The sequence below is a fragment of the Dama dama genome, chromosome 10 (genome assembly GCF_033118175.1).
Source record: "Dama dama isolate Ldn47 chromosome 10, ASM3311817v1, whole genome shotgun sequence".
NCBI lineage: Eukaryota > Metazoa > Chordata > Mammalia > Artiodactyla > Cervidae > Dama > Dama dama.
In genome coordinates this window covers 20157379-20182415 of record NC_083690.1, presented here as the reverse complement: position 1 = coordinate 20182415, position 25037 = coordinate 20157379, and the positions used below count along the sequence as shown (strand labels likewise).

The 25037-nt window shown below is 41.4% G+C and overlaps 1 protein-coding gene across 1 annotated transcript; it reads left to right on the top strand.

Annotated features, from left to right (window-relative positions):
- The first annotated feature begins 324 nt into the window (after positions 1-324).
- Positions 325-24520, top strand: CRYM (crystallin mu). Its single transcript, XM_061152989.1, has 8 exons — positions 325-1514; positions 1990-2143; positions 4014-4076; positions 9499-9600; positions 16941-17124; positions 20725-20846; positions 21538-21622; positions 23439-24520. Exons 1-8 carry the CDS (start codon positions 1345-1347, stop codon positions 23501-23503), a joined length of 945 nt encoding a protein of 314 aa, XP_061008972.1. The 5' UTR covers positions 325-1344; the 3' UTR covers positions 23504-24520.
- The last annotated feature ends 517 nt before the right edge of the window (positions 24521-25037 follow it).

The following is a 25037-nucleotide window of genomic DNA, read 5'->3' as shown; positions in this document are numbered from 1 at the left end:
CTCAGAATAATGAGCCCAACTGCTGTTTTCTTTATACCCCTGTTGTTTTCTAAATCCAATAAATGTTATATCATCATAATTATAACAACACAAATAATGAGTCATAAACACTTCTGTAATCCCACCAGCCCTGAGCATGAACTTCTAGAGATGGTGAACTGAAGAAACAGAATTGTATAACTAAAATAAGCTTTTTTTCCACTACACGGTCTTTCATTATGAGGTGACCATTTCTTAAGAAATGCCCTAAGTAGCTCCCAATGAAAATATCAAGGGAACACAACTTAAGCACTGAAGTCTCCTCAGCGGTATCCCAAGCTACACTCCTGCTCATTTCTTTCATTCTCTGTATTGGCATAAGACCCATCTTTCTAAATATTTAATCTCTTTAACCATGTAATTTCCTTCCAAAGAATCACCCTCCTTAGCCTCTTCAAGAAGCATCCCAGTCTTATGCCTGTTGCTCCTAGATAGAGCTGGTTCCTGGTTCCAGTCTTGCAAGATACTGTTTTCAAGGAGACAACATTCCTTCCACTCCTGGGTTTCACCTGGTTCGAAATGCCGTCTCCCAACCTCTCTGCCAATGTAGCCTAACGGTTAGGAGTAGAGTTTTGGAGTCTCACTTCAAGGGCAGATCCCAACTCCTCTGCTGATATGACATCTGATGCATTAAGCAATTTGTAACTAACATTATATCTTGTCCTGGGAACTTTCCCCTTTTCTAAAGGTGAATTAATTACTTGAATTAGTTAACCCCAAGAGAAAACTGTGCAACAGGCAGGCAACTGGGGGTGGGGATGGGAATGGGGGTGGGAAGGAGTTTGGGGTAAGAGACTCCAGATGGAGACAGAATTGAAAGGAAAATGGTTTTTAATAACCTTCTATCGCCTTACATCCAAGACCTCCTAAGATGTAGGCAATAATGTAAGAAATAGGGGAGCCTGTCACTGTTTACCCTCATCTCCTCTGTCTCATCTTTCCCTGGCAGCAGGGCCTAGACAGCAAATAATGGAGTTGGTGGAGACAAAAGTGGGGCGCCAAACACGTTTTGCAAGGAATGTGACCACAGCTAACTACAGGAATTGAGAAAGTGGACCCAAAGATACCAACTCCCAGCCCGCCCGCTGCCTCAACTCCAACCTAAGAGAAACCGCGACTGGAGCGGACCCAATTCTCCCAATCCTGCAGATGGGGGTGGAAGGAAAACGGCTCTGCTCCGCCCTCCGAGCTGGGCGGTGACCTGTAGGCGGCAGCGCTCCCCGCTTTCCCCGGCTCTCATTTAGGGCGCAGCACTGGAAACGCGGATCGCCGTGAGCGCTCTGAGATTAGAAGCCCGGCGGCGACATGAGCTCGAGGCCGGTGTTCCTGAGCGCGGCCGATGTGCAGGACCACCTCCGCAGCTCCAGCCTGCTCATCGCGCCTCTGGAGACCGCTCTGGCCAACTTCTCCAGCGGCCCCGACGGAGGGGTCGTGCAGCCCGTGCGCACCGTGGTGCCAGTCGCCAAGCACAGCGGGTAAGTGAGGAGGGCCGGGTCCGGGGCCGGAGACGACGCTGGAAAGGAGGAAGGGAGGGGTGAGAAGGGAAACAGCAGGAGAAAAGAAAGGAGGGCTTCCCTAACCCCTACTAATAACACCTTTCACCTAATTTGTGCAACCCACTGTGGGCGCTTTAAAGCCGTTATCTGGTTTCATTCAACACACTCCATATGTACGTGGCTGTTGATGCAGCTATTTGGAAAAACCGAAACTCAAGAGGTGAAGCGAAGGACCCAAGGTGATGGCAGCTAGTAAGTGGCAGAACGGGGGTGGTTTTTCTCACCCAGAGGCAGACTCTTGAACGTGCTCTGCACACTGCTAACGGGAACGGCAGAGGGGTGGGGACAAAGGAGGGAGAAGGCCAGTGGGGCAATGAGTGAGGGACATAGGGACTTGATAGGATGTCTCAGCATTGACGGGAAGGGGTTGAAACTGCTCCCTCTCTTCTTGTAGTTTCCTGGGGGTCATGCCCGCCTACAGTGCCGCAGAGGACGCCCTGACCACCAAGCTGGTCACCTTCTATGAGGGTCACAGCAACACCTCCGCCGTCCCCTCCCATCAGGCTACAGTGCTACTCTTCCAGCCGAACAATGGCTCCCTTCTGGCGGTGAGCAACTCCCTGCCGTGTGCACAAAGCTAGGCTCAGAATTCAGGCAAGGGGGAGTACTGAATGTGACCACATATGCCCCTCTCTGAATGACTGGATGCCAGTGTCTGTGAAGGTTACCTATGACTGTGCATCTGTTTCTAGGACTGCCTGAGGATGTAGCCCAGCATCAGAGACCACTGCTGCTTCCAGTGTGTGAACTTGTGGAAGTAATGATCTTGTCATTCTTGTCGTGATCTTGTCCCATACCAGTTACTGCAAATATACAGCTTGCACAAATCCAGTAGCTAAGGAAACTTTTCTTTAGTGAATCTGTAACATGAAGTTACGTGAGTTACAGATTAGGGCCACTCTCTAATACCTGGGAGTTTTTTCTAAGGGGTACACAGTGACCTGTTTTAACATTTAATGATAATATCAAAAAAAATAGTAGTGGCCTGTACTTGTGAATTACTTTGTGTATGTCAGACACTGTTCTAAATACTTCATATGTATTAATGCTTTTAATTTTTAAAAGCACTCTGTGAGGTAATTTTATTACCCCATTTTGTAGATGAGAAAATTGAGTCATAGAGCCACTATGCCAAACATCGCCAAGTTTACATAGCTAACAGGGGCATGGATGGACTTCATCCCTACTCTGTGTAAGCCCAGGACCTATACTGTCTTAGCATAGTAGCCTATCCTCTTCCGCCTTTCTAATTGCCACTTATTGGGCACTTATTATGTGCCAGGCAGGAGAAATTGATCTCATTCAATTCTGACAACTTTCCTCTAAAATTTTCTCAGAATTTCAGGCTCCCCAAGGAAGCTGGCCATGTATTAATCCTCTGAAAAGAGTGTTTAGTTCTTAACAACTTCTGCTCACCCAATGGAAATGACATCCATACTACTCACCAAGAGTGCTTACCCAGGAAATTGGTACCACCTCAGGCTTTGGAACTAAATGACAAGGCCTGAAATTCTTTCTGAATCTGACTTCCTTGTTCATAAAATGAGAATACTGATAGTACTTGATGAGGATGAGTTGAGATGAATAATATAAACAGAAGACAGCAGAGCAAAGGATGGTGGTTATTACTAGCCAGGTGTAATTCAGAACCACCTGGGGAGATTTTAAAAGCAGTGATGTCTGGGTCCTATCCCTAGTGATCCAGATTCAGTTAGCCTAAGGATATACCTGAGCATCAGTATCTTCACAAACCTACCCATGTGTGCAGGAGGAGTTGAGAGCCATTGAGGTAGAGTTTCAGGGCCTTTGCACAGATAACAGGTGACTTACTTTGAGAATCTGGGGGCAAATAAAGCAAATGGGCATTTATTGAGGGCTGGCCATATGTTAGGTGGCTTCATTTATGCCAATGCTTTTAACCCTCACAAAAACCCTCTGAATGGTTGCCATTATCTTTGTTTTTACAGGTAGGAAAAACAAAGTGCCTGTAGATTAAAATATTTGTTCAAAGTTGCATTTCTTAAAAGTGGAGGAATTGGTTCCAGGCAAAACACTCTACTTGCAGACTGTTAGATGTTTTTTGGTGCTTCCCAGGTACTAGTGGTTAAGGATCCACCTGTCAATACAAGGGACACAAGAGACGCAGGAGACACAGTTTCAATCCCTGGATCAGGAAGATTCCCCGGAGTAGGAAATGGCAATCCACTCTAGCCAGTATTCCAGCCTGGAAAATTCCATAGATAGAGGAGTCTAGTGGGCTACAGTCCATGGGGTCACAAGGAGTCAGACACAACTGAACCCACACACACACATACACACACACAATGCTTTCTAGGGCTAACTCTTTTAGAGCATCTTCTCTCTGCTTAAGTGGTGAATGCAGGTGCCCCTTGCTCACTGTCTCTCCTTTCCTCCAAGGTCATGGATGGAAATGTCATAACTGCAAAGAGAACAGCGGCAGTGTCTGCCATTGCCACCAAGGTAAGATAAGTGCAAGCTGGTGGGTGGGACTGAGTATCTCAAATTTGAACATCTAAAAAGAAGTGAGGATCATTTTTATTTTCTATAGGCATAGCTGAAACATCATATGCCAAATGTAGGATGTCAGGTGAGGCACAGTGATTCATGAAATGATTGGCTACCATAATGAGCCCAAGATTCTGGGTACCTTACATGTGCTCTTTCTGATCATCACACCAGCCTTGATGTTTATCTGCATTTGCCAAGTATAGGGAATATGACTCAGAGAGTTTTTGCAAGTTTATCAGGATCACACAGCTAATAAGTGGCAGAGCAGGAATTTAAAACTTGACCCCTCTGACTCCCAGACTGCTTTCTTGCCCCTGATCCACACTGTTCCTGGCAAATCAGTGTGGTTGCCCCATAGGCCAGAGTCAGGACTGCACAAAAAGCAGAGGGGACAACATATCCAAGCCAGACAAATGTATTCATTCAGCAAATGTTGACTGAGATCCTATCATCTATCGGGCACTGTTCTAAATGTCAGAGATGTGGTAGTGAACAAAACAGAGGGTGACATACACAGAGCTGGCAAGACAATAAATAAAATAAAAAGTGAAATATGTAATATGATTTACTAAAAAAAAAATTAACCAAGAACTAACCCGTTTTGAGTTTAATAATAGGCTAGGATTTGCTCCTAAACCACACCCCACACCACCAGTTAGAAGGATGAAAATAAAGCAGAATTGAGAGTATTGGGAAGCAGTGGCATTTAAAATTATCAAGGAAAGACCTCACTGAGGTGACATTTGAGTAAAGACTGAAAAAAAAGTGAGTGATTGAAACAGGAGGAAGGGAGGAGCCCTTGAGACAGAAGGAATAGCAAGTGATACAGGTGATAATGTTTCTAAGCAGTGCAAGGGCATCCTACAAGAAGAACAGGTTAGGGTTTTAGAGGTTAGGGTGAAGGAGAAGAGGTATCAATAGGAACAGTTAGAGTCTGGAATCTTTCACATTAAAGATCTGGGAGTGCTGACTTACGAGACCTAAGCATAAAGGAAATGTGGGGTCCAGTGGAGGGTTGGAGCAGCAAAGACCAGATGTTCAGATTGTGAGTATTTTAAGGTCTTCTAAACACATGATGATAAGGGAAGAATGTGGGGATAAATCTGGTAACTATGTAGCAAGGGATTAGACTGCAGTACTCACCTAGAGGAAATGGTTTTTGTTTGTTTGTTTGTTTAATTATATCCAGACCCAACTCTGAAGTAATCAAGGGACTCTGAGGTATGTTCCCTGGTAACTTAGAGGGACTCTAACAATATTGCCCTACATTTGAAAAGGACTTTGATTTTTTCCAAAATAATTTTCAACCCATTGTCTCAACTTATTTTTGGGTTTGTGTGAGGAAGGCAGAGCAAGAATTACTGGCCTCATTTTGTGCAGAAAGAAATGGAGACTAGGAGTTCCTGAAGTCAGCACAGGTAGCTGTAGGTCTTCTTGTCCCAGGTCAATAGTTTCCAACCCAGGCTATGCAGCAGCAGCCTCTGGAGTTTTGTTTTGTTTTTTGTTTGTTTGTTTGTTTTTTTATTCAGGTTCCCAAAACCATTGAATTAAAATTGCTGAGGACAAGGCCAAAGAAGCTAGGTGTTTTGGTTTTTTATGGTTTCTAGTTAATTCTGATGATCAACCAGGTTAATTCTTCTAGACCAGCTCTCAGTTACACTATGCTTTTTTGCATGGATAAAAATATTCACTCCAAGAAATGTTCAGAATCATTGAGTTGATGCTTCAGAGTTTAGGCTTAAACTACGCCACTTTTTTCCTAGGGACTCGGTTGGGCTCTTTCAATAAGGAGCAATGATTTATTTTACTTTTTGTGCTATAGGAGTAGAATGTTTTCTTTTCCATCACTTCTGTTTTATTTAGGGCTTTCGGGAGAAGGATGAATATTAGGAAGTTCTTGGGTTTGACGGACACTGTAACTTGGTATCTGGATTGCATATACCCTGAGTTGGAGACTCTGGCATGCTTTCTCAGAGTCACGATATGTATCAGGGTTTATTCTTGACATGCAATTATTCAACAAATACCTAGGTGCCCACCAGGCTCCAGGCCCTGTGCTCAGCATGGGACATGGAATGGTGACTAAAACCAAATACAGAACCTGCAGTCACAGAGCACAGAGTGCATCTGGGGAGACAGATATTAATCTAAAGATCATTCAATGAAAGGGGAGCAAAACAAAAAGTGAGGGGGTGGGAGTGTCTTGCTCCAGGCTGTGGGATTTGCCAAGGCTTATGTACTTCCCCAGTGGCTCAGCTGGTAAAGAATCTGCCTGCAATGCAGGAGACTTGGGTTCAATCCCTGGATTGGGAAGATTCCCTGAAGAAGGGGACGGTTATCCACTCCAGTATTCTTGCTGGAGAATTCCATGGACTGTATGACCCATGAGGTCGCAGAGTCAGACACAACTGAGAGACTTTCACTTCTTTTGTGAGGGTTAGGTGAGCTTCAGTTCAGTTCAAGTTGCTCAGTCATGTCCGACACTTTGCAACCCCATAGACTGCAGCACACCAGGCTTCCCTGTCCATCACCAACTCCTGGAGCTTACTCAAACTCATGTCCATTGAGTCAGTGATGCCATCCAACCATCTCATCCTCTGTTGTCCCTTTCTCCTCCTTCTCCTCCTGCCTTCAATCTTTCCCAGCGTCAGGGTCTTTTCAAATGACTCAGTTCTTCACATCAGGTGGCCAAAGTATTGGAGCTTCAGCTTCAACATCAGTCCTTCCAATGAACATTCAGGACTGATTTCCTTTACGATGGACTGGTTTGATCTCCTTGCAGTCCAAGGGACTCTCAAGAGTCTTCTCCAACACCACAGTTCAAAAGCATCAACTCTTCAGCACTCAACTTTCTTGATAGTCCAACTCTCACATCCATACATGACTACTCGAAAAACCATAGCTTTGACTAGATGGACCTTTGTTGGCAAAGTAATGTCTCTGCTTTTTAATATGCTATCTAGGTTGGTCATAGCTTTTCTTCCAAAGAACAAGCATCTTTTAATTTCATGGCTGCAGTCACCATCTGCAGTGATTTTGGAGCCCAAGAAAATAAAGTCTGCCACTGTTTCCACTGTTTCCCCATCTATTTGCCGTGAAGTGATGGGACCAGATGCCATGATCTTAGTTTTCTGAATGTTGAGCTTTAAGCCGACTTTTTCACTCTCCTCTTTCACTTTTATCAAGAGGCTCTTTAGTTCTTCTTTGCTTTCTGCCATAGGGTGGTGTCATCTGAATATCTGAGGTTGTTGATATTTCTCCCAGCAATCTTGATTCGAGCTTGTGTTTCATCCAGCCCAGCATTTCACATAATGTACTCTGCATAGAAGTTACATAAGCAGGGTGACAATACACAGCCTTGACTACTCCTTTCTCGATTTGGAACCCAGATCCAAAATAGCTGAGTTTGCATTAGAATAACAATAGGACTTACTTGTGAAAAGCAGAGGGGAAAGTACTCCAGGCAGAGGGAAGAACCTGTGGAGAGCAGAGCCCTGTGGTTGATAAAGGCATGTGTGCTTGGGGAGTGGCAAGGAAGCTTCTTGCCTGAAAGACCAGAGGTGCAGAGAGTGTGTCCAGAGGGGAAGCTGGGCTGACCAGAGGGCCAGACCACACAAGGCCTTAGTGAATGCAAATGAAACATAGTCTTTCAAACTCTTTTAAGAAACCTAGCAGATTCATATATATGTTTTTAATTATCTGCATGCTCTAGGAAAAGAATGAAGTGGCACCAATCCTATTATGATTTAATAAATATCATAAATGTTATACCATTTAGGAACAGAGATGTCACTTATAACATTATTATCAGGGCAGCAACGTGTCAAGCAAGACAGGCAAGCAGAACTACACATTTACTCTCGGAGGTTAAAGGTTACTTTTACAGGATACTGCAACAATTTCTGAAGCCCACATGTACTTCCAAGAATAGATTTATATTAACTGAGAACAGAAAAAAAAATTATTTAGTTAAAGAAAAATTACCTAATTCTCCTTACTGAGTGGGAACATAAGTTATTGTCATTTTGAAACCTTTTCAAATCAAGTTTCTTTGAACTATAGTTGATAGCAGAAAATGATATCTCCTGTGCAGCTGCAGGAGAGAGAATCTCTAAGCATCTGCTAATATTTAAGACTCCGTTTTGCTAGTGATTAATGATTAAAAAAACACTTTTGTTCTTAAGGTTGCACTCCAGAATCTCAATCATGGTAATTATTGATACAGAGCAGATCAAGATCAACTTTTGTTAAATGAAATAGAGAAAAGACAGAAGATGGTCTTATTTAACATGGATGATTTGAGGCGCAAGTGATGTCCTTTCTCAATGCCAGTAGTTCTTAACTGGAAGCAGTTAAGACCAACTGTTTCCAGAGACCAACTGCCCCAGAGACAATTAGCAATGTTTGAAGACATTTTTGGTTGTCATAGCTGAGGGCATAGGGGGTGCTAATGGACAGAGGCCAGGGATGCTGCCAAGCATCCTACAGCCCTCCCACCTGCCAGCCACCCAAACCCTGCCAACAAAGAATTATCCAGCCCAAATATCAGTAGTGCTGAGGTCAAGAAATCCTGCTCTATTTCTCTTAGGTAATAGTAGATACATGCCAATTCTGTGCAAATAAGACTGTCTCTGTTTTAATGGGACTTACACACCAGTACAGGAAAATAAATTTGTAAACAAGCAAGTGCTATGAAGTGGTAAATTCTATCAGAGAGGCCAGAAAGGCTTTACTGGAGAGCTGATCACACAATGTCACTCCCAAATAAAGACACACATATACCCTGAGGAGGTCCCACAAATGCCATCTCTACATTCCTCTTTAAAGGAAGACAGGCTGAGACAGGATCAAAAGAGAGTAGGCACAGCAAATATAGTTTGAGAACCTAGGTTCACAAGGATTCATGGATTCCAAAAGCAACTCAACAGCTCTGAGAAGTAGGTTGGCTGATCGTGTCCCTGAGCTGGGGTAGCAGAGGAGAAAGCATGTGGGCATTGGAGAATGAAAGATGAGGTTTTGGAGCCCTACTGTGCCATTTAATAATTACAGGGCTCTGAGCAAGTTGCGTAACTTCTTTGGACCTCAGTTTCTTTATCTGTGAGAAGAGGATAACTGTGGGAGCATCTAGCGCATGGGGTCAATTGTCTGGACTAAAAGAGATCATGAAGGTTAAGCATTGGTATATATTAAGTACCCAGTGAAGGCTTTTCTCTCCCGCCCACACCATACAGAGTGGAAATGGAAATACAAAATGACATTTCCTTGATTGCCTGAGAGGTTCTGAATGAAGGTCCCTGATTCTCAAACTGTACTTGATCCTCTTCTGACTTCAAGAGTCTCTCTTGATCTTTTCTATCTCCTTTCTTTCAAATAGTTCTTGAAACCTCCCAACAGTGAAGTGTTGTGTATCCTTGGAGCTGGGGTCCAGGCTTACAGCCATTATGAGATCTTCACAGAACAGTTCTTCTTTAAGGAGGTAAGTCCAGGGAGGGAGGTGGGGGGTGTGGATAGGAAGCAGCAGTGACATTTCTCTGTACTCCTTTGTTAAGATATAAGTTACGCTGCAATCGTCAGGTTGGGAGTACCACCATCTAGACCATTCTTTTAATGGCTTGTGTGAAAGTCCCATTGGAGATGAAGAGTTGGGGGAAAGGCCTGAGTCACTTCTTCCAGTTTCTAAGTTTGTAGAGTACACCTCGGTACACAGAGCCTGCTCAGCTACTTAAAGGATTGTATCATATCCATTGCATACATTCAGTTTTTCTTTTGGCCCCTTTCTGTTGCTTCTCTTAGCAGAATCTGGGGTCCTTAAGTATTCAAGGGTTAGGAATCCAGTAACTGACAATGAAGTCTGGAGAGCAGGAGGCCACAGCGTGCCCCTTCAAAGCCTAGACATCAGTCCACCTTTCCCCATTCTGCCTGGCTCACGTTATTTTTGATACACTTGATACTGCTTATATATGATTTTTTTTTTCTATGTGTGTGAGAGGGGTGGGGCAGATTTAAGGTGTGATTTTTTATGATAGAACTAGTACCTCTGCTTTGAGAAATGAAAATATAAGGAAGAAAAAAAAAGAAAAATTCCCTTTAATCTGTTTTCAAATACAAGTAGTTGACATTTCTAGTGTTCTCTCATCTGCTTTTTATGATTTTTTATGCTTTTCACCAAGGTTTAATTGACATGCAATATCATATTAGTTTCAGGTGTACATCATAGTGATTGGATATTTATAGGCATTTCAAAGTGGTCACCATGATAAATCTGGTTACCCCTTGTCACCATACAAAGTTATTATAGCATTATTGACTATATTCTCTATGCTTCACATTGTATCCCCATGACTTAATTATTTTATAACCAGAAGTGTGTACGTCTTAATCCCCTTCATCTGTTTCCCTCATCCCCAGCTCCTCCCTCACCCTTCCGGCAATCACCACAAGAGGTTTCTTTAACTTGTTCTCTGTGTGTATATATCAGTTTCTCAATTATTTTGTTTGTTCATTCATTTGAGGTTTTTCTGATTCCACATATAAGTGAGATCATATACTATTTGCCTTTCTCTGTCTGACTTATTTGGCGTAGCATAAAACCCTAAAGATCCACACATTTTTGTCTCAGATCACAAGATTTCATTATTTTTATGGGTGAACAATATTTCATTTTGTGTGTGTGTATACACACGTGACAATTGCTTTATCCATTTATTCACTGATGGACACTTAGGTTGTTTCCATATCCTGGGTATTGTAAATAATGCTGCAGTGAACAGGGGGATACCTACAGCTTTTTGCCTTACAGTTTTGTTTTCTTCAGATAAATACCCAGAACTGGAATTACTGGATCATATGGTAGTTTTTTGTTCTCTATTTTTTATTTAAATTTAAAAAATTTTTACAATGTCATGTTGGTTTCTGCCATACAACAGTGTAAATTATACATACATCCCCTCTGTCTCTAGCCTCCCTCCCCTGCCCCCATCCCATCCCTCCAGGGCATCACAGAGAGCCAGACTGGGCTCCCTGTGCTACATAGCAACTTCTCACCAGCTATTCTTACTCCTGATAGTGTATGTTGATGCTACTTTCTCAACTCATGCCACTCTCTCCCTCCCACACGGTGTCCACAAGTCCATTCTCTACATCTGCATCTCCATTCCTTCCCTGAAAATAGTTTCATTAGCATCATTTTTCTAGATTCCATATATATGTGTTAACATACTATATTTGTTTTTCTCTTTCTGATGTGCTTCACTCTTTATAACAGGATTTAGGTTCATCCACCTCATTAGAACTGACCTGATTCAAATTTATTCATTTTTATGGCTGAGTAATATTCCATTGTGTATATGTACCACATCTTCCTTGATGAACACCTAGGTTGCTTCCATGTGATGGGTATTGTAAACAGTGCTGCTATGAACACTGGGCTACATGTATCTTTTCGATTATTTTTTTCTCAGGGTATATGCCCAGTAGTGGGGTTGCTGGGTCATATGGTAGTTTTATTCCTAGATTGTTAAGGAATCTCCATAATGGCTGTATCAGTTTACATTCCCACCAACAGTGTAGGAGGGTTCCCTTTTCTCCACATCCTCTCCAGCATTTATTATTTGTAGATTTTTTTGATGATGGCCATTTTGACAGGTATGAGATGATACCTAATTGTAGTTTTGGTTTTCATTTCTCTAAAAGTTAGTGATGTTGAACATCTTTTGTCTTTGCCATCTGTATGTCTTCTTTGGAGAAGTGTCTTTAGGTCTTCTGTCCATTTTGTGATTGGACTGCTTGTTTTCCTAATATTGAGCTTATTGGAGTTGTTTATTGGAGTATAGTTGATTCACAATGGTGTGTTAGTTTTAGATATACAGAAACATGATTTTTATATATATATATATATATATATATATATTCTTTTTCAGATTCTTTTCCCATACAAATTATTACAGAATATTGAGTAGAGTTTCCCATGTAATACAGTTGGTCATTGTTGATTATCTGCTTTATATATAGTAGTGTGTATATGCTAATCCCAACCTCCAAATTTATCCCTCACCCTCAGCCTTTCCCCTATGGTAACTATAAATTTGCTTTTGAAGTCTTTGAGTCTGTTTCTGTTTCATAAATAAGCTCACTTGTATCATTTTCTTAGATTCCACATATGAGTGATATCATATGATATTTGTCTTTCTCTGATTTACTTCACTTAGTATGGTAATCTATAGGTCATCCATGTTGCTGCAGATGGCATTATTTCATTCTTTTTATGGCTGAGTAATATTCCATTTTATGTATGTACCACATCTTCTATATTCATTCATCTGTCTGTAGACATTTAGGTTGCTTCCATGTCTTGGCTGTTATAAATAGTGCTATAATGAACATTGGGGTGCATGTATCTTTTCAATTTATGGTTTTCTCTGGATATATGCCCAGGAGTGGGATTGCTGGATCATATGGTAGCTCTATTTTTACTTTTTAAAGGAACTTCCATACTGTTTTCCATATTGACTTTGCCAGTTTACATTCCCACGGTGTAGGAGGGTTCCATTTTCTGCCCACTTTCCTCCAATATTTGTTGTTTGTAGATTTTTTGATTATGGCCATTCTGACCAATGTGAAGTGATACCTCATTGTAGTTTTGATTTGCCTTTCTCTAGTAATGAGAGATATTGAGCATCTTTTCATATTGGCTTTTTGGCCATCTATATGTCTTCTTTGGAGAAATGTCTATTTAGACCTTCCACCTATTTTTTTAATAGGATTCTTTTTAAATTAAGCTGCATGGGCTGTTCGAATATTTTGGAGAATAATCCCTTGTTGGTCACTTCACTTGGAAATATTTTCACCCATTTTGTGGGTTATCTTTTCATTTTGTTGTGGTTTCCTTTGCTGTACAAAAGCTTTTAAGTTTAATTAGGTCCTATCTGTTTATTTTTGTTTTCACTTCCATTACTCTAGGAAGTAGACCCAAAAAGTTACTGTTATGATTTATGTCAAAGAGTGTTCTGCCAATGTTTTCCTCTAAGAGTTTTATAGTATATAAGCTTACATTTAGGTTTTCAATCCATTTTTAGTTTATTTTTGTGTGTGATGTTAGAAAATGTTCTAATTTAATTTTTTAAATGTGAAAAGTGAAAGTGAAAGTCACTCAGCTGTGTCCGAATCTTTGTGACCCCACACACTATACAGACCATGGAATTCTCCAGGCAAGAATACTGGAGTGGGTAGCCTTTCCCTTCTCCAGGGGATCATCCCAACCCAGGGATCGAACCCAGGTCTCCCACATTGAAAGCAGATTCTTTACCAGCTGAGTCACAAAGGAAGCCCAAGAATACTAGAGTGGGTAGCCTATCCCTTCTGCAGGGGGTCTTCCCAACCCAGGAATCAAACCGGGGTCTCCTGCATTGCAGGTGGATTCTTTACCAACTGAGCTATCAGGGAAGCCCTAAGTAGCTGTCCAGTTTTCCCAGCACCACTTACTGAAGGCACTATCTTTTCTCCATTGCATCATCTTACCTCCTACACTAGAGAGCAATTAACCATAAATGTGTGCATTTATTTCTGGGCTGTCTATCTTGTTGCATTGATCTCTATGTCTGTTTTTTGAGCCAGTACCATTCTGTTTTGATTAGTGTAGTCAGTGGCCCTAACTCCTCGAGCACCATTTTTCTTTCTCAGGATTGCTTTGTATATTCAGGTTCTTTGGTGTTTCTATACAAATTTTTTAATTTTTTGTTCCAGTTCAATAAAAAATGCCATGAGTAATTTGTAAATTATTTTGGGTAGTATAGTCATTTTGACAATATTGCTTCTAATCCAAGAACATGGTATATCTTTCCATCTGTTTGCATCATCTTTTATTTCTCTCATCAGCATCTTATAGTTTTTGGAGTACAGGTCTTTGCCTCTTTTGGTAGGTTTATTCCTACATATTTTATTCCCTTTGATGTGATGGTAAATGGGATTGTTGCCTTAATTTCTTTTTCTGATCTTTTGTTGTTAGCCCATGGAAATGCGATAGATTCCTGTGTGTTAATTTTGTATCCTGCAACTTTATTGAATTCATTGATGAGCTCTAGTGGTTTTCTTGTAGCATCTTTAGAATTTTCTGTATCATCTGCAAAGTGACAGTTTTACCTCTTCTTTTCCAATTTGGATTCCTTTTACTTCTTTTTCTTCTCTGATTGCATGGCTAGGACTTCTAAAACTATGTTGAATAAAAGTAGTGAGAGTAAGCATCCTTGTCTTCTTCTTGTTCTTAGAAGATAAGCTTTCAGCTTTTCAAAATTGGGTTATCTGTGGGTTTGTCATATATGTCCTTTATTAGGTTGAGGTATGCTCCCTCTATGCTCACTTTTGGAGAGTTTTTTATCATAAATGGGTGTTGAATTTTGTCAAAAGCTTTTTTTGCCAAGATGCTCATGTGATTTTACTCTTCAGTTTGTTAATGTGGTGTATCACACTGATTGATTTGCGAGTATTGAAAACTTCTTGCATCCCAGGGATCAGTCCTGCTCGATCATGGTGTTTGATCTTTTAATATATTATTGGGTTCAGTTTGCTAGTAGTTTGTTGAGTATTTTTGCATGTATGGTCATCAGTGATATTAGCCTGTAATTTTCTTGCTTTGTGGTATCTTTCTCTGGTTTTGAAATCAGGGTGATGACAGCCTCATAGAATGAGTTTAGCCTCTGCAATTTTTGAAATAGTTTCAGAGGGATCATGTTAGCTTTTCTCTAAATGTTTGATGAAATTCACCCATAAAGTTGCCTGGTTATAGACTTTTGTATGTTGGGAGTTTTTTAATCACAGTTTCAATTTCAGTGCTTATGATTGATCTGTTCATATTTTCTACTTCTTTCTGATTCAGTTTTGGAAGATTTGTTATCTTCTCCTAAGTTGTCCATTTATTGGCATATAGTTGCTTGTAGTAGTCTCTTATGATCCTTTGTATTTATGTGGTGTCAGTTGTGACTTTTCCTTTTTCACTTCTAATTTTATTACCTTGAGTCTTCTCTGTTTTTTCTTAATGAGTTTGGCTAATGGTTTCTCAATTTTGTTTATCTTTTCAAAGAACCAGCTTTTAGTTTCATTGATATTTGCTGTTGTTTTCTTTGTCTCTGTTTAATTTATTTCTGTTCTGATCTTTATGACTTATTTCCCTATACTAACTTTGGGTTTTGTTTGTTCCTCTTTCTCTAGTTGCTTTAGGTATAAGGTTAGGTTATTTAATTTGAGATTTTTCTTGTTTTCTGAGGTAAACTTGTATTGCTATAAATTTCCCTCTTAGAATTGCTTTTGCTGCATCCCAGAGGGTTTGGATCATCATGTTTTCATTTTTTATTTATCACTAGGTATTTTTTTTCCTTCCTCTTTGATTTCTTCAGTGATTCATTGGTTGTTTAGTAACATATCATTTAGCCATCACATGTTTGTGTTTTTTACACAAACATGTAGTTGATTTCTAATCTCATAGTGATGTGAATGGTGGACTTAATAGTTTCTTTGGAAAAATATTTACTCAGGGCCTCTGCCCATTTTTAAATAAGGTTGTTTATTTTTATATTAAGTTTTGTAAGTTCTATTTTTTGAATATTAACTACTTATAACATAGTTTTAATCATTAATCTTTTAACCATAGTTTTAATAGTTTTCACTGAATGTTGTAACATCAGTTTTCCTGATTACCTCATATTTGTATAGTATTTCATAGTTTTTTATCAGAAACTGTAGTGTGGTTAACCATTTTCTTATAACTGGGCTTATTATACTGTTTTCATCTTTATTAATGAACTTATTCACATATAACATTTATTTCTATATTTATTATATTTCCTTATGAGGGCTTCTTTAGGGCTTAGTTTCAATTGAAGGCTGGCAACTGCCACCACAGACATTAAAATATGTTAAACAAGCTAGCAAGTCCCCACTTCCTGGTGATGCCAATGACCAGCTTCTTCCTGCAAGCACTTCCTAGGAATCTAGTTGTAGCTACTATTCTTGACCTTCTCCTCTGCTGCACCATTCACTCCTGTAAGTATAAGTAAGTGTTAGTTGCTCAGCTGTGCCCAACTCTTTGTGACCCCGTGGACTGTAACCCACCAGGCTTCTCTGTCCTTGAAATTCTCCAGACAAGAATACTAGAGTGGGTAGTCATTCCCTTCTCCAGGGTATCTTCCAGACCCAAGGATTGAACCTGGGTCTTCTGCATTGCAGGCAGATTCTTTACCATCTGAGCCACCAGGGAAGTCCCAATTTACTCCTGAAACCCTTCCAATATTTAATGCCTTACGTATTCTTCAGAGATCAAGCTGTTCCATGCACAGCACTGCACATCCTGTTTGTTAATCTCACATCTGTTATGACTCCCTTACAGAGTCCCAAACATAAACTGTGAATTAGATGCTGACCTTGTCAGTTATGGTTTGCATTTACATACATGTAAACTTAGGCTGAATGAGGTTAAATAGCTTCAGAAACAGTAAGTGACAGAGCAAAGTCTGATTCTAAACCTGTCTAGCTCCAGAATATGCTCTGCTAATCACTAAGCTATATAATAGCTATTACACTACTGAGGCTGTGTGTCTCAAGCTAGAATTGAAAAATCTTCCCCCTTCCTGACAGGGAAATGGAGTAGAGAAAGGTCATTTTCACATCTGGCCCAGACAAATATTCATTCACCATAAGGAATGATTTAAATAACTGCAGCCTTAAGCCTAGAGTAGTTCAACTTTTCCTTGTAACTCCTAGGTTTGATGAAACATAAACAGCCAAATAATCACAGCACCAATGTCTCTTTTATTCCCCTGAATGAAGGTGAGAATATGGAACCGCACCAAAGAAAATGCAGAGAAGTTTGTGAACTCAGTGCCAGGAGAGGTGCGGGTCTGTTCATCGGTCCAGGAGGCTGTGACAGGGGCAGATGTGATCATCACAGTCACCATGGCAACAGAACCCATTTTGTTTGGTGAATGGGTCAAGCCTGGGGCTCACATCAATGGTAAGCAGAGTGGCTCCATGAACATTGGGTGGCCAGACTCTCCCTTGACTGGACCAAGGGCCTGCATCTGCAGAGTTGTTTTACTCATGGAGAATGCCTGAGCTTTTTAATGGCCTCAGAAACATTTGAACCTTAAAGAAACAGTATGCACTCCAAAATATGAAACAAAAATCACAAACTCAAAACTAATAAATTTAATTAAAATTTTATAAAGTATAATATTATGGCAAATGATCAACTATAACTCGTTCTTAAATGTCATGAAATTTAATTACAAAAGCCAAATGACTCACTTGTTCATGGGAACTCACCAACACTTGGGATTAATTTTTTTTTAATTACAGCACAAAATACATTTTATGTGACTAAATGTATTTATGTGAATGCTTTTTCATATGTGGGATAGGATAATTGGGACTTCAAACATAAGAGTTCCTTGGGCTCCTGAAGATCCTTAAATGACCCTGGGGGCTATAGCAAGATCTGATCTATAGTAAATACTTACTATAGCAGGTGCTGTTCTAAATTCTTTGTTATGTACTATATCACTGGATCTTGAAAACAACCTTATGAAGTAGGAACTATTATTATCATGACCCCTGTATGGTAGGTAAACCAAGGCATGGAAAGATTAAGTAACTTGCCCAAAGTCAAAGGTTTTTAGAGGCGAAGCTGGGATTTGAACTGAGGCAATATACCCTCAAAGCCTAAGATCTTAAATGATACCCTATGTTATCTTTCAGTAAGAAAACTGGAGTCTGATTAGCAAGCAATTGAAGGCTAGAGAATTTAAACACAGTACCAATGCCTCATGTTTTAGTGACAGGCACATAGTATGAACTCTAAGATCTCTGCACACATGTGCAAGAGCCAAGTATCATGATTATTTGTTCTTTCACAAATGTGTATTGAATCCCTACCATGGTTCAGACACTGTTCTACATGCTGGGGAAGCCAAAGTAAACCAGTCATCAAGGTCACTGCTTTCCTGCTGTTTACATTCTAGAGTAGGGAGGTTGACAATAAACAAGTAAACAAATAGATGAGCTAGATAGTTCCAGCTAAAGGTTAAGTTCCCTGAAGGAAACAAAACATGTATGATTGAGGAATGGGCCATAGAAAATTGAAGGTTTCAGTCTGTATGGGACTGATATTATGAATGTGAATCCAGGGGATAGGTCTTATTGTTAATAAAGCCATACTCGAATAGTAAGGCCATTTCTAGAAGGACTTGGAACTTCAAGAGAAGTCAGTTCTGGGTAAAATGGACAAGAGCTGAATCTTCAATAAGACTGAGTTGATTTTTTTTTTTTCAGGTTTTTTTTTTTTGGCTTAAAGCAGAACATATTTGATATCTTAGATTCTGTGGTTAGGAGTCTAGACATGGGTTAGCTAAGTCCTCTGCGCACTCAGGATGGAAGCAAGGTGTTTTCCAGGCTGCAATCTCTTCTAGAGCTTGGAATCTTCTTCCCAGCTCACATGGTTGTGGCAGTTCTTTGTGTTGTAGGACAAGGATGCAAGTTTCCTTGGGGCTGCTATCAGCTCCAGGAGGCTGTCCACATTTCTTTTCTGTGGACACTCTACCTTCAAAGACAGCAACAGAGAATCTCCCTCATGTTGTATACCTCTCACACTTCGAATGTCTCTCTCGGAAGAGCTAACTTGATTTTGAGTCAAGGAGTCTCTATCTTTTCCTGCTCTAAAGACAAAACTGGTTTGTGTGTTTAGAGGCAGTAAATATACTTAAGAAAAGTATGTTACAAGTGCGGTTGACGGGGAAACACCAACAACGGATTTTACTTACTTTACAGCTTGGCTGAGAGTTAGGCCCAATTCCAACCTTCCCTGCACGCCCCTCATTCTTTCTCGGCATCCCACCAGCCAGTGTCTGACCCTCACCCAGTGTAGCCCCGCTGAAGGAAGGCCAAAGCCCAGCCTGAGTCAGGCCCCTCCCTTTGCTTCCTGGACCACCTCCACTGGCTTGAGTGGCCTTATGCAACCCTTTGAGCATTCGCCATGCTCCAAATTAGGGGGAACAAGTGCAATCAGAAGAGGGGGCTGGAGAAGCTAGGGTTTTTCCCACCAGCTTATGATTTATTTACAAGCTTCATTAGTTGGTGCTTCTGTTCTATAGAACTCCTCACACAAACAACCTTCAAGATGGACATTTTGCATCACTGTCTTTGACAATTAGAGTGAGGGAGAACAACAGGAGAGGGAACAAGTAGAGAAAACTGGATGGCAGTGAGAGAAGGCTTACAAATGCTGCCTTATATTTGTATAAAGCTTCATAGCCGTTTCCAAAGACTGGTCGCTGTGGGCTGGATCCAGCCAGCAGATGTGTTTTGTTTAGGCCATAGAGTGTTAAGTGTTCTGAAAACCAAGAAATTACACATGCAAATAGATTTCCTGCTTCTCTTTTTACAAAAAGAGCAGGGGACCGGGGGAGGGCTATCTAAGAGTGGCCCTGCATTCTTACATGGCAACAGTTCTGCTTCAGCAGAATAGTTAGTGTCCCCTTTAGAAGGGCCTGCTTTCTTCTCTGTACTGAGGTCTCCACCATTTCTAATCCAGTTCTTCTGACCAGTGCCACTCATTTTCACTACCTTCCTGGTCCTGCAAGCATTTGATTCAGTCTCAGCATTATCCTATGTCCCAAAGCCAGGAGGCATGATTCCTTGGATTCATCATTATGGTTCTGGGCTCTGCAGAGGATGTGAAACCTTGGTGCTGGGGTGCAACCAGTTTCCTGTTTACTGGGGCTTCTCTGTGTCCCTGACACTGGGCCTTTTTTTTCTCATGAGGTAAGAGAAGTGGTTGGGAATAAGGAATGGGAATGATCGAAGAGCAAGCAGACAGACAGAAGACAGAGGATTGTGGGGTATGAGTAAGCTGCAAGTGATGTCTGTTTTAGGGTTTGTGTAAGGAAGTCGCTGCTGCTGATAAGCAGAAGAAACATGAAAAGGCATGTGTTCTTTTAGAGTCATAGATGCATTTATTGGATATATAACCTTGGCACATACCTCTTCTTTGAGCCTCAGTTTGTGTACCTTTTAAATGGGAATCAGACATGTAATGTACTTGTGAGGACTTGAAATAGTATGTGTGAAACATCCCAGCGATAGTAGGCACACAGTACATGAATGCTGTGTGTGTTAGTCGCTCAGTCGTGCCCGACTCTTTGCGACCCCATGGACTGTAGCCCACCAGGCTCCTCTGTCCATGAGATTTTCCAGGCAAGGATATGGGAGTGGGTTGCCATTTCCTTCTCCAGGGGATCTTCCCAACCCAGGGATCAAACCCGGGTCTCCTACACTGCAGGCATATTCTTTACCGACTGAGCTACAAGGGCTAAGTTGCCTCAAGATATTTTTGATTAATGAGAATGGGCATGAAATGAAAGGAGAAAATGCCAAGTGTCATTCTTGTTGGTGAACTCAGTCTTGTTTGGGAGGAAGTAGGCCTGGGGAGATGGGGCATGCCACAGTTGTTCCCACGTGTCCCCTGTCACTTCCTTTTCCCCACCCCTTTCATTCTTTGGAGCCTGCAGTATCCCCTATGACTACTTCAAGGCTCAGCGTCTGTTTTGCTGTCATTTAGCCATCGGCGCCAGCAGACCTGACTGGAGAGAGCTGGATGACGAGCTCATGAAACAGGCTGTGCTGTATGTGGATTCCCAGGAGGCCGCCCTGAAAGAGTCTGGAGATGTCCTCTTGTCAGGGGTGAGCCATCTTTCTGTTGCTGGTGTCTGACTGTCCTCACCTGGATCCCCAGGTTTCATTAATACCCGCTTCTGTCTGGCCTGCTGCAGATCTCCGTAACTCCCACCTCTTTTGGGGGTTATAACTCTCAAATATCTTTCCATCCTTTCTAATTCCCTTCTAGAATAATGTGGCCATTGTGTGGTGACATGTGTTTTCCTGTTCCCTTTGCCTTAAGAGATCAGCTTGATGGCCTTTTCCATTGGATTGGGCTGTCCTGTAAAGCAGTAGGATTGGAAGATAGGAGACTCTGGAAACTTTCCCAGTATGGCCAACAAATCAGGACTAGTGTTGACCGCTTTCTGACCTTTTTTCATAACCAGGGCAAAGCAGTAAGAATGGGGCTGCCAAAATGAGTGTTCAGATAAGAACAAGCCTGTTTCTTCACTGATACAGTGTCCTGGCTGGACATTCCCCTGGCTGCAGATTTGTATTTCTGCAATCACGGTATCACAAAAGCAGATGTACCCACGTCTCATCCCCAGAAAAAGATTTAAGAGAGAGGCATCCTCCCTGACATCATTCCGTTTACAGAAGGTCATTTTATCAAGTTATCCCTTATCCAGGTCAGGGACACCCTGTCCTGGCTTCAGAAGCTGGTCCTAAGCCATATTAGCTCCATGACCTGGGTCAGTGTGTGTTCATTTGACAGGCTGAGATCTTCGCTGAGCTGGGAGAAGTGGTGAAGGGAGTGAAACCAGCCCACTGTGAGAAGACTACCGTGTTCAAGTCTCTGGGTAAGAGTCATTGCTCCCAGGGCACAAACTTAAACAGACACAAGGTAGGTTTACCCATTGGTGGGAAGAGGAATGAGTCAGCAGGCTCCATAACTGAATCATTGCGCAGTCTATCACTTAGGTAAATCATTTACGTCTTGGCCTAGTGGTGAAGTCCGTGAACTCTGGAACTGGGCAGTCCTGGGTTGGCTTCCCCACTATGCTATTCCTTGGACATGCATCCTTGGGCAAGTGATCTCACCTCTTTGAGTCACAGTTTTCTCCCCACCTGTTACCTAGAGTTTTTGTGAGAATTAAATAAATGTGTGTATAAAATGATTTTCCCATAACAAGCGTCAGCATTAAAACATTTAGACTTTGATCTAAATGAAACTCAGAGGAAGATATCCTTCAAAGGTGGAAGGGCAGGAGAAAAAGGTGTTTAAAAACAGGAAGCTTAAGAGAAATAACAGGGAGACCCAACCTAAGGGCAACCCAGACAGGAAGTACAGCCTGACCTTTTTTCCCTCTCCTTCCCTAACTTTCTGCTTGCTGATTTAAGAAGGTCTTCAATGGGGAGCACCATTACCACCTTGAGTTAGCACAGGCAGAAGCCCATCAAAGAAGGGCCTCCCTTCTTTGGCTGGTTTGCCTCTCAGCCCAGCTCTCCCATTTTAAGGAAATGGACACATATGGTAACAGAGCTAATATTCAGATCCTACATCTAAAATATTGAAGTACTCTCAGAATAGTTGGTAAATAGTTGCTGCCTGAGCCCCTCAACCTTGCCAGACCTTACATATTTTTTAATGATCAAGCAACCAAAGCGCTATTGCTTGGCAGAGTATTGAGAGTACTCTGCCTACCCAGCACCAATGCCAGTCAAAGTGTATCTATGCCTTACCATCTGTTAAATATATATTTTAATTTTTCATGCATAGAAAGACAGGCAAACACAGTATAAGCTTTATTTAGAGCCTGGTTCAGACATCACACTGATCCAGTTGAGTCTGAAAGAGTTTCACTGTTCCTTAGCAGATCAGAGGTCAGCTGGCCCCCTTCAGGAGACACAGCCCTGGAAACCTGATCTACACTCTTGAGCAATTTTTACTTTCTCACTTTTGGGGTTGGTTTACTTGCACATCCCTTCATCTAAAAGATGCATATTAAATACCTACTATGTATCAAGCTCCATACTGTGTACAGTAGTAGTTACAAAAATAAAAGCTAGCCCCTGGCCTCTAAGAACATATTCCCATTCCAGGTCAAGGATATTTGCCCCAAACTATAAGATAAAGGGGGAATTGCTAAAGGACTTAGGGTTTGGACTAGACCAAAGGTCCTACAAACTACAGAGCATGGGCCAAACCCAACCTACCATCTGTTTTCGTACAGCCCACAATGAAATGGTTTCTACATTTTCAAATGATTGGGGGGGAAAGTAATATTTCATGACACGTAAAAATTACAAGAAATTCAAACTAAGTGTCCATAAGGAAAGTTTTCTTGGAGCACAGTCAGACTCATCTGTTTACCTGATGTCTAAAGCCACACTTGTACCACAGCAGAGGTGAGTAACTGCAAGTAATTGGCATGCAAAGTCTTAAATATTTATTATCTGGCTGTTTACAGAAAGTTTTCTGACCCCTGAACTTTGGTGAGCATTGCTTGCCTTGTTTTACCCTTCACAGACTCTTCAAGCCTGGACTCACCTCTGGGTGGTTAGCCCTTGTTACCCTGGTGGACACTGTATTAGGGAATGGCCAGTTCTGGGACCTGGGCTGTTTGGGGAAAAGTTGTTCTGACAAAAGTTAAACCAAATTTCTGTCCATTCCAGGAATGGCGGTGGAAGACATGGTTGCAGCCAAGTTAGTATATGATTCCTGGTCATCTGGTAAATAAAACAAAGGAACTTTGTGTTAAGTGGATGCTACAGCTCAAAGGGTGTTAACACTAGTTGTCTCACAATCTTTTCATAATCTCTAGTTTAAAAGAAAGGTTCTAGCCCAGTGATCTGTAGTTTTATGCGTACTGTGTCTTACCTTAAACAGTGAGATCCTCTTTTGTGTTTGTAGTTTGAAAACAAAACTAAGTGGCCGTTCTGTGTCATGCCAGATTATACTAGCACTCCCTTTGCCCTGTATTTCACTGCCTTTTGTAATTCCCTGAAATAAAGCTTTTTCCAATTCTGCAGTTCTTGTTTTGGTAACTTCCATCCTTCACAGCAAGGGAAGTGAGGGGATCAAGTGTTCGTGTTCACTTCCTGAAGGCTCGCCAATGGCTGTAGTTAATTTTTTTCTATTTTATTAATTGAGATACAATTTACATACCATAAAATCCACATTTTGAAGTGGTGGATATAATTCAGTGTTATCAGTATATTCACAGGGTCATGCAACCATCACCACTAATTTCAGAACATTTTCATCACTTCAAAAAGAAACCCAGTACCCATTAGCAGTCGCTTCCCATTTGTCTCAGCTTCTGGCAATCTACTAATCTACTTTCTGCTTTTGTGGATTTGCCTTTTCTGAACTTTTATATACATGGAATCATATATCATGTAGTCTTTTGCTTCTGGCTTCTTCTTCTTGAGATTTCAAGCAACACAGAGCTTTCTCTATTGCTCAGAACTCCTTTGGTCACAATCGATAGAGAACACAACTCAAGTTACCTTAAATTGAATGAATGAGTGAGGGATAGAATTTATCGGCTCTTGTAATTAAGAAGTATACAGGTAACTGATTTCAGCTATAGCTGTATCCAGGGGTTCCAGTTGTTATCAGGATCAGGACCCAGTCTTGCTCCTCCTTTCCTTGCCTCTGTTTTCTTGTGTTGGCTCCATTATCAAGCAAGCTCTCCCCTGATAGTGGCAGGATAGGTACCAACAGCTCTTGAAGCATAGCCTGTCCTCTTCAGCAATCCTAGCAGAAATAGACATTCTCTTCATAAACAGTTGAAAGTCTCAGAATGGAGACACACTGGACCATCTAGGGCCTATGCCCATATGCATGACATAGTGGCTAAAGGAAATGAAATACTCTGGCCAGGTCATATCCATGTGACTATCATCACCTGGGGGATCTGCTTCCCCTATTATCCAGGCCTGGGTCACATGCCCCCACCTTGAATTCAGCAGTACAATCAGCCCATCTGACCACATAAGCTGACAAAAGGAAAGGAGTCTTTTACCAAAAAGAGGAGGGCTGTATACCAAGTAGGCAAAATTTATAGATATCCACTGCAGTGTCAGTACTGAAAAGGCTGTTGAGAATCATCTAGTCCAGCCTTTTCAGCTTACAGATGGGGAAGCTGAGGTGCAGGGGTGCTTTTCTCAGGTCCCCTGAATCACTAACAGAGCTGTGTTGTCCATGTCCTGCCAAAGACCCATTCAAATTCTCCCTCTCCAAACTCTCCTAGGCTGGTGCTAAGTCAG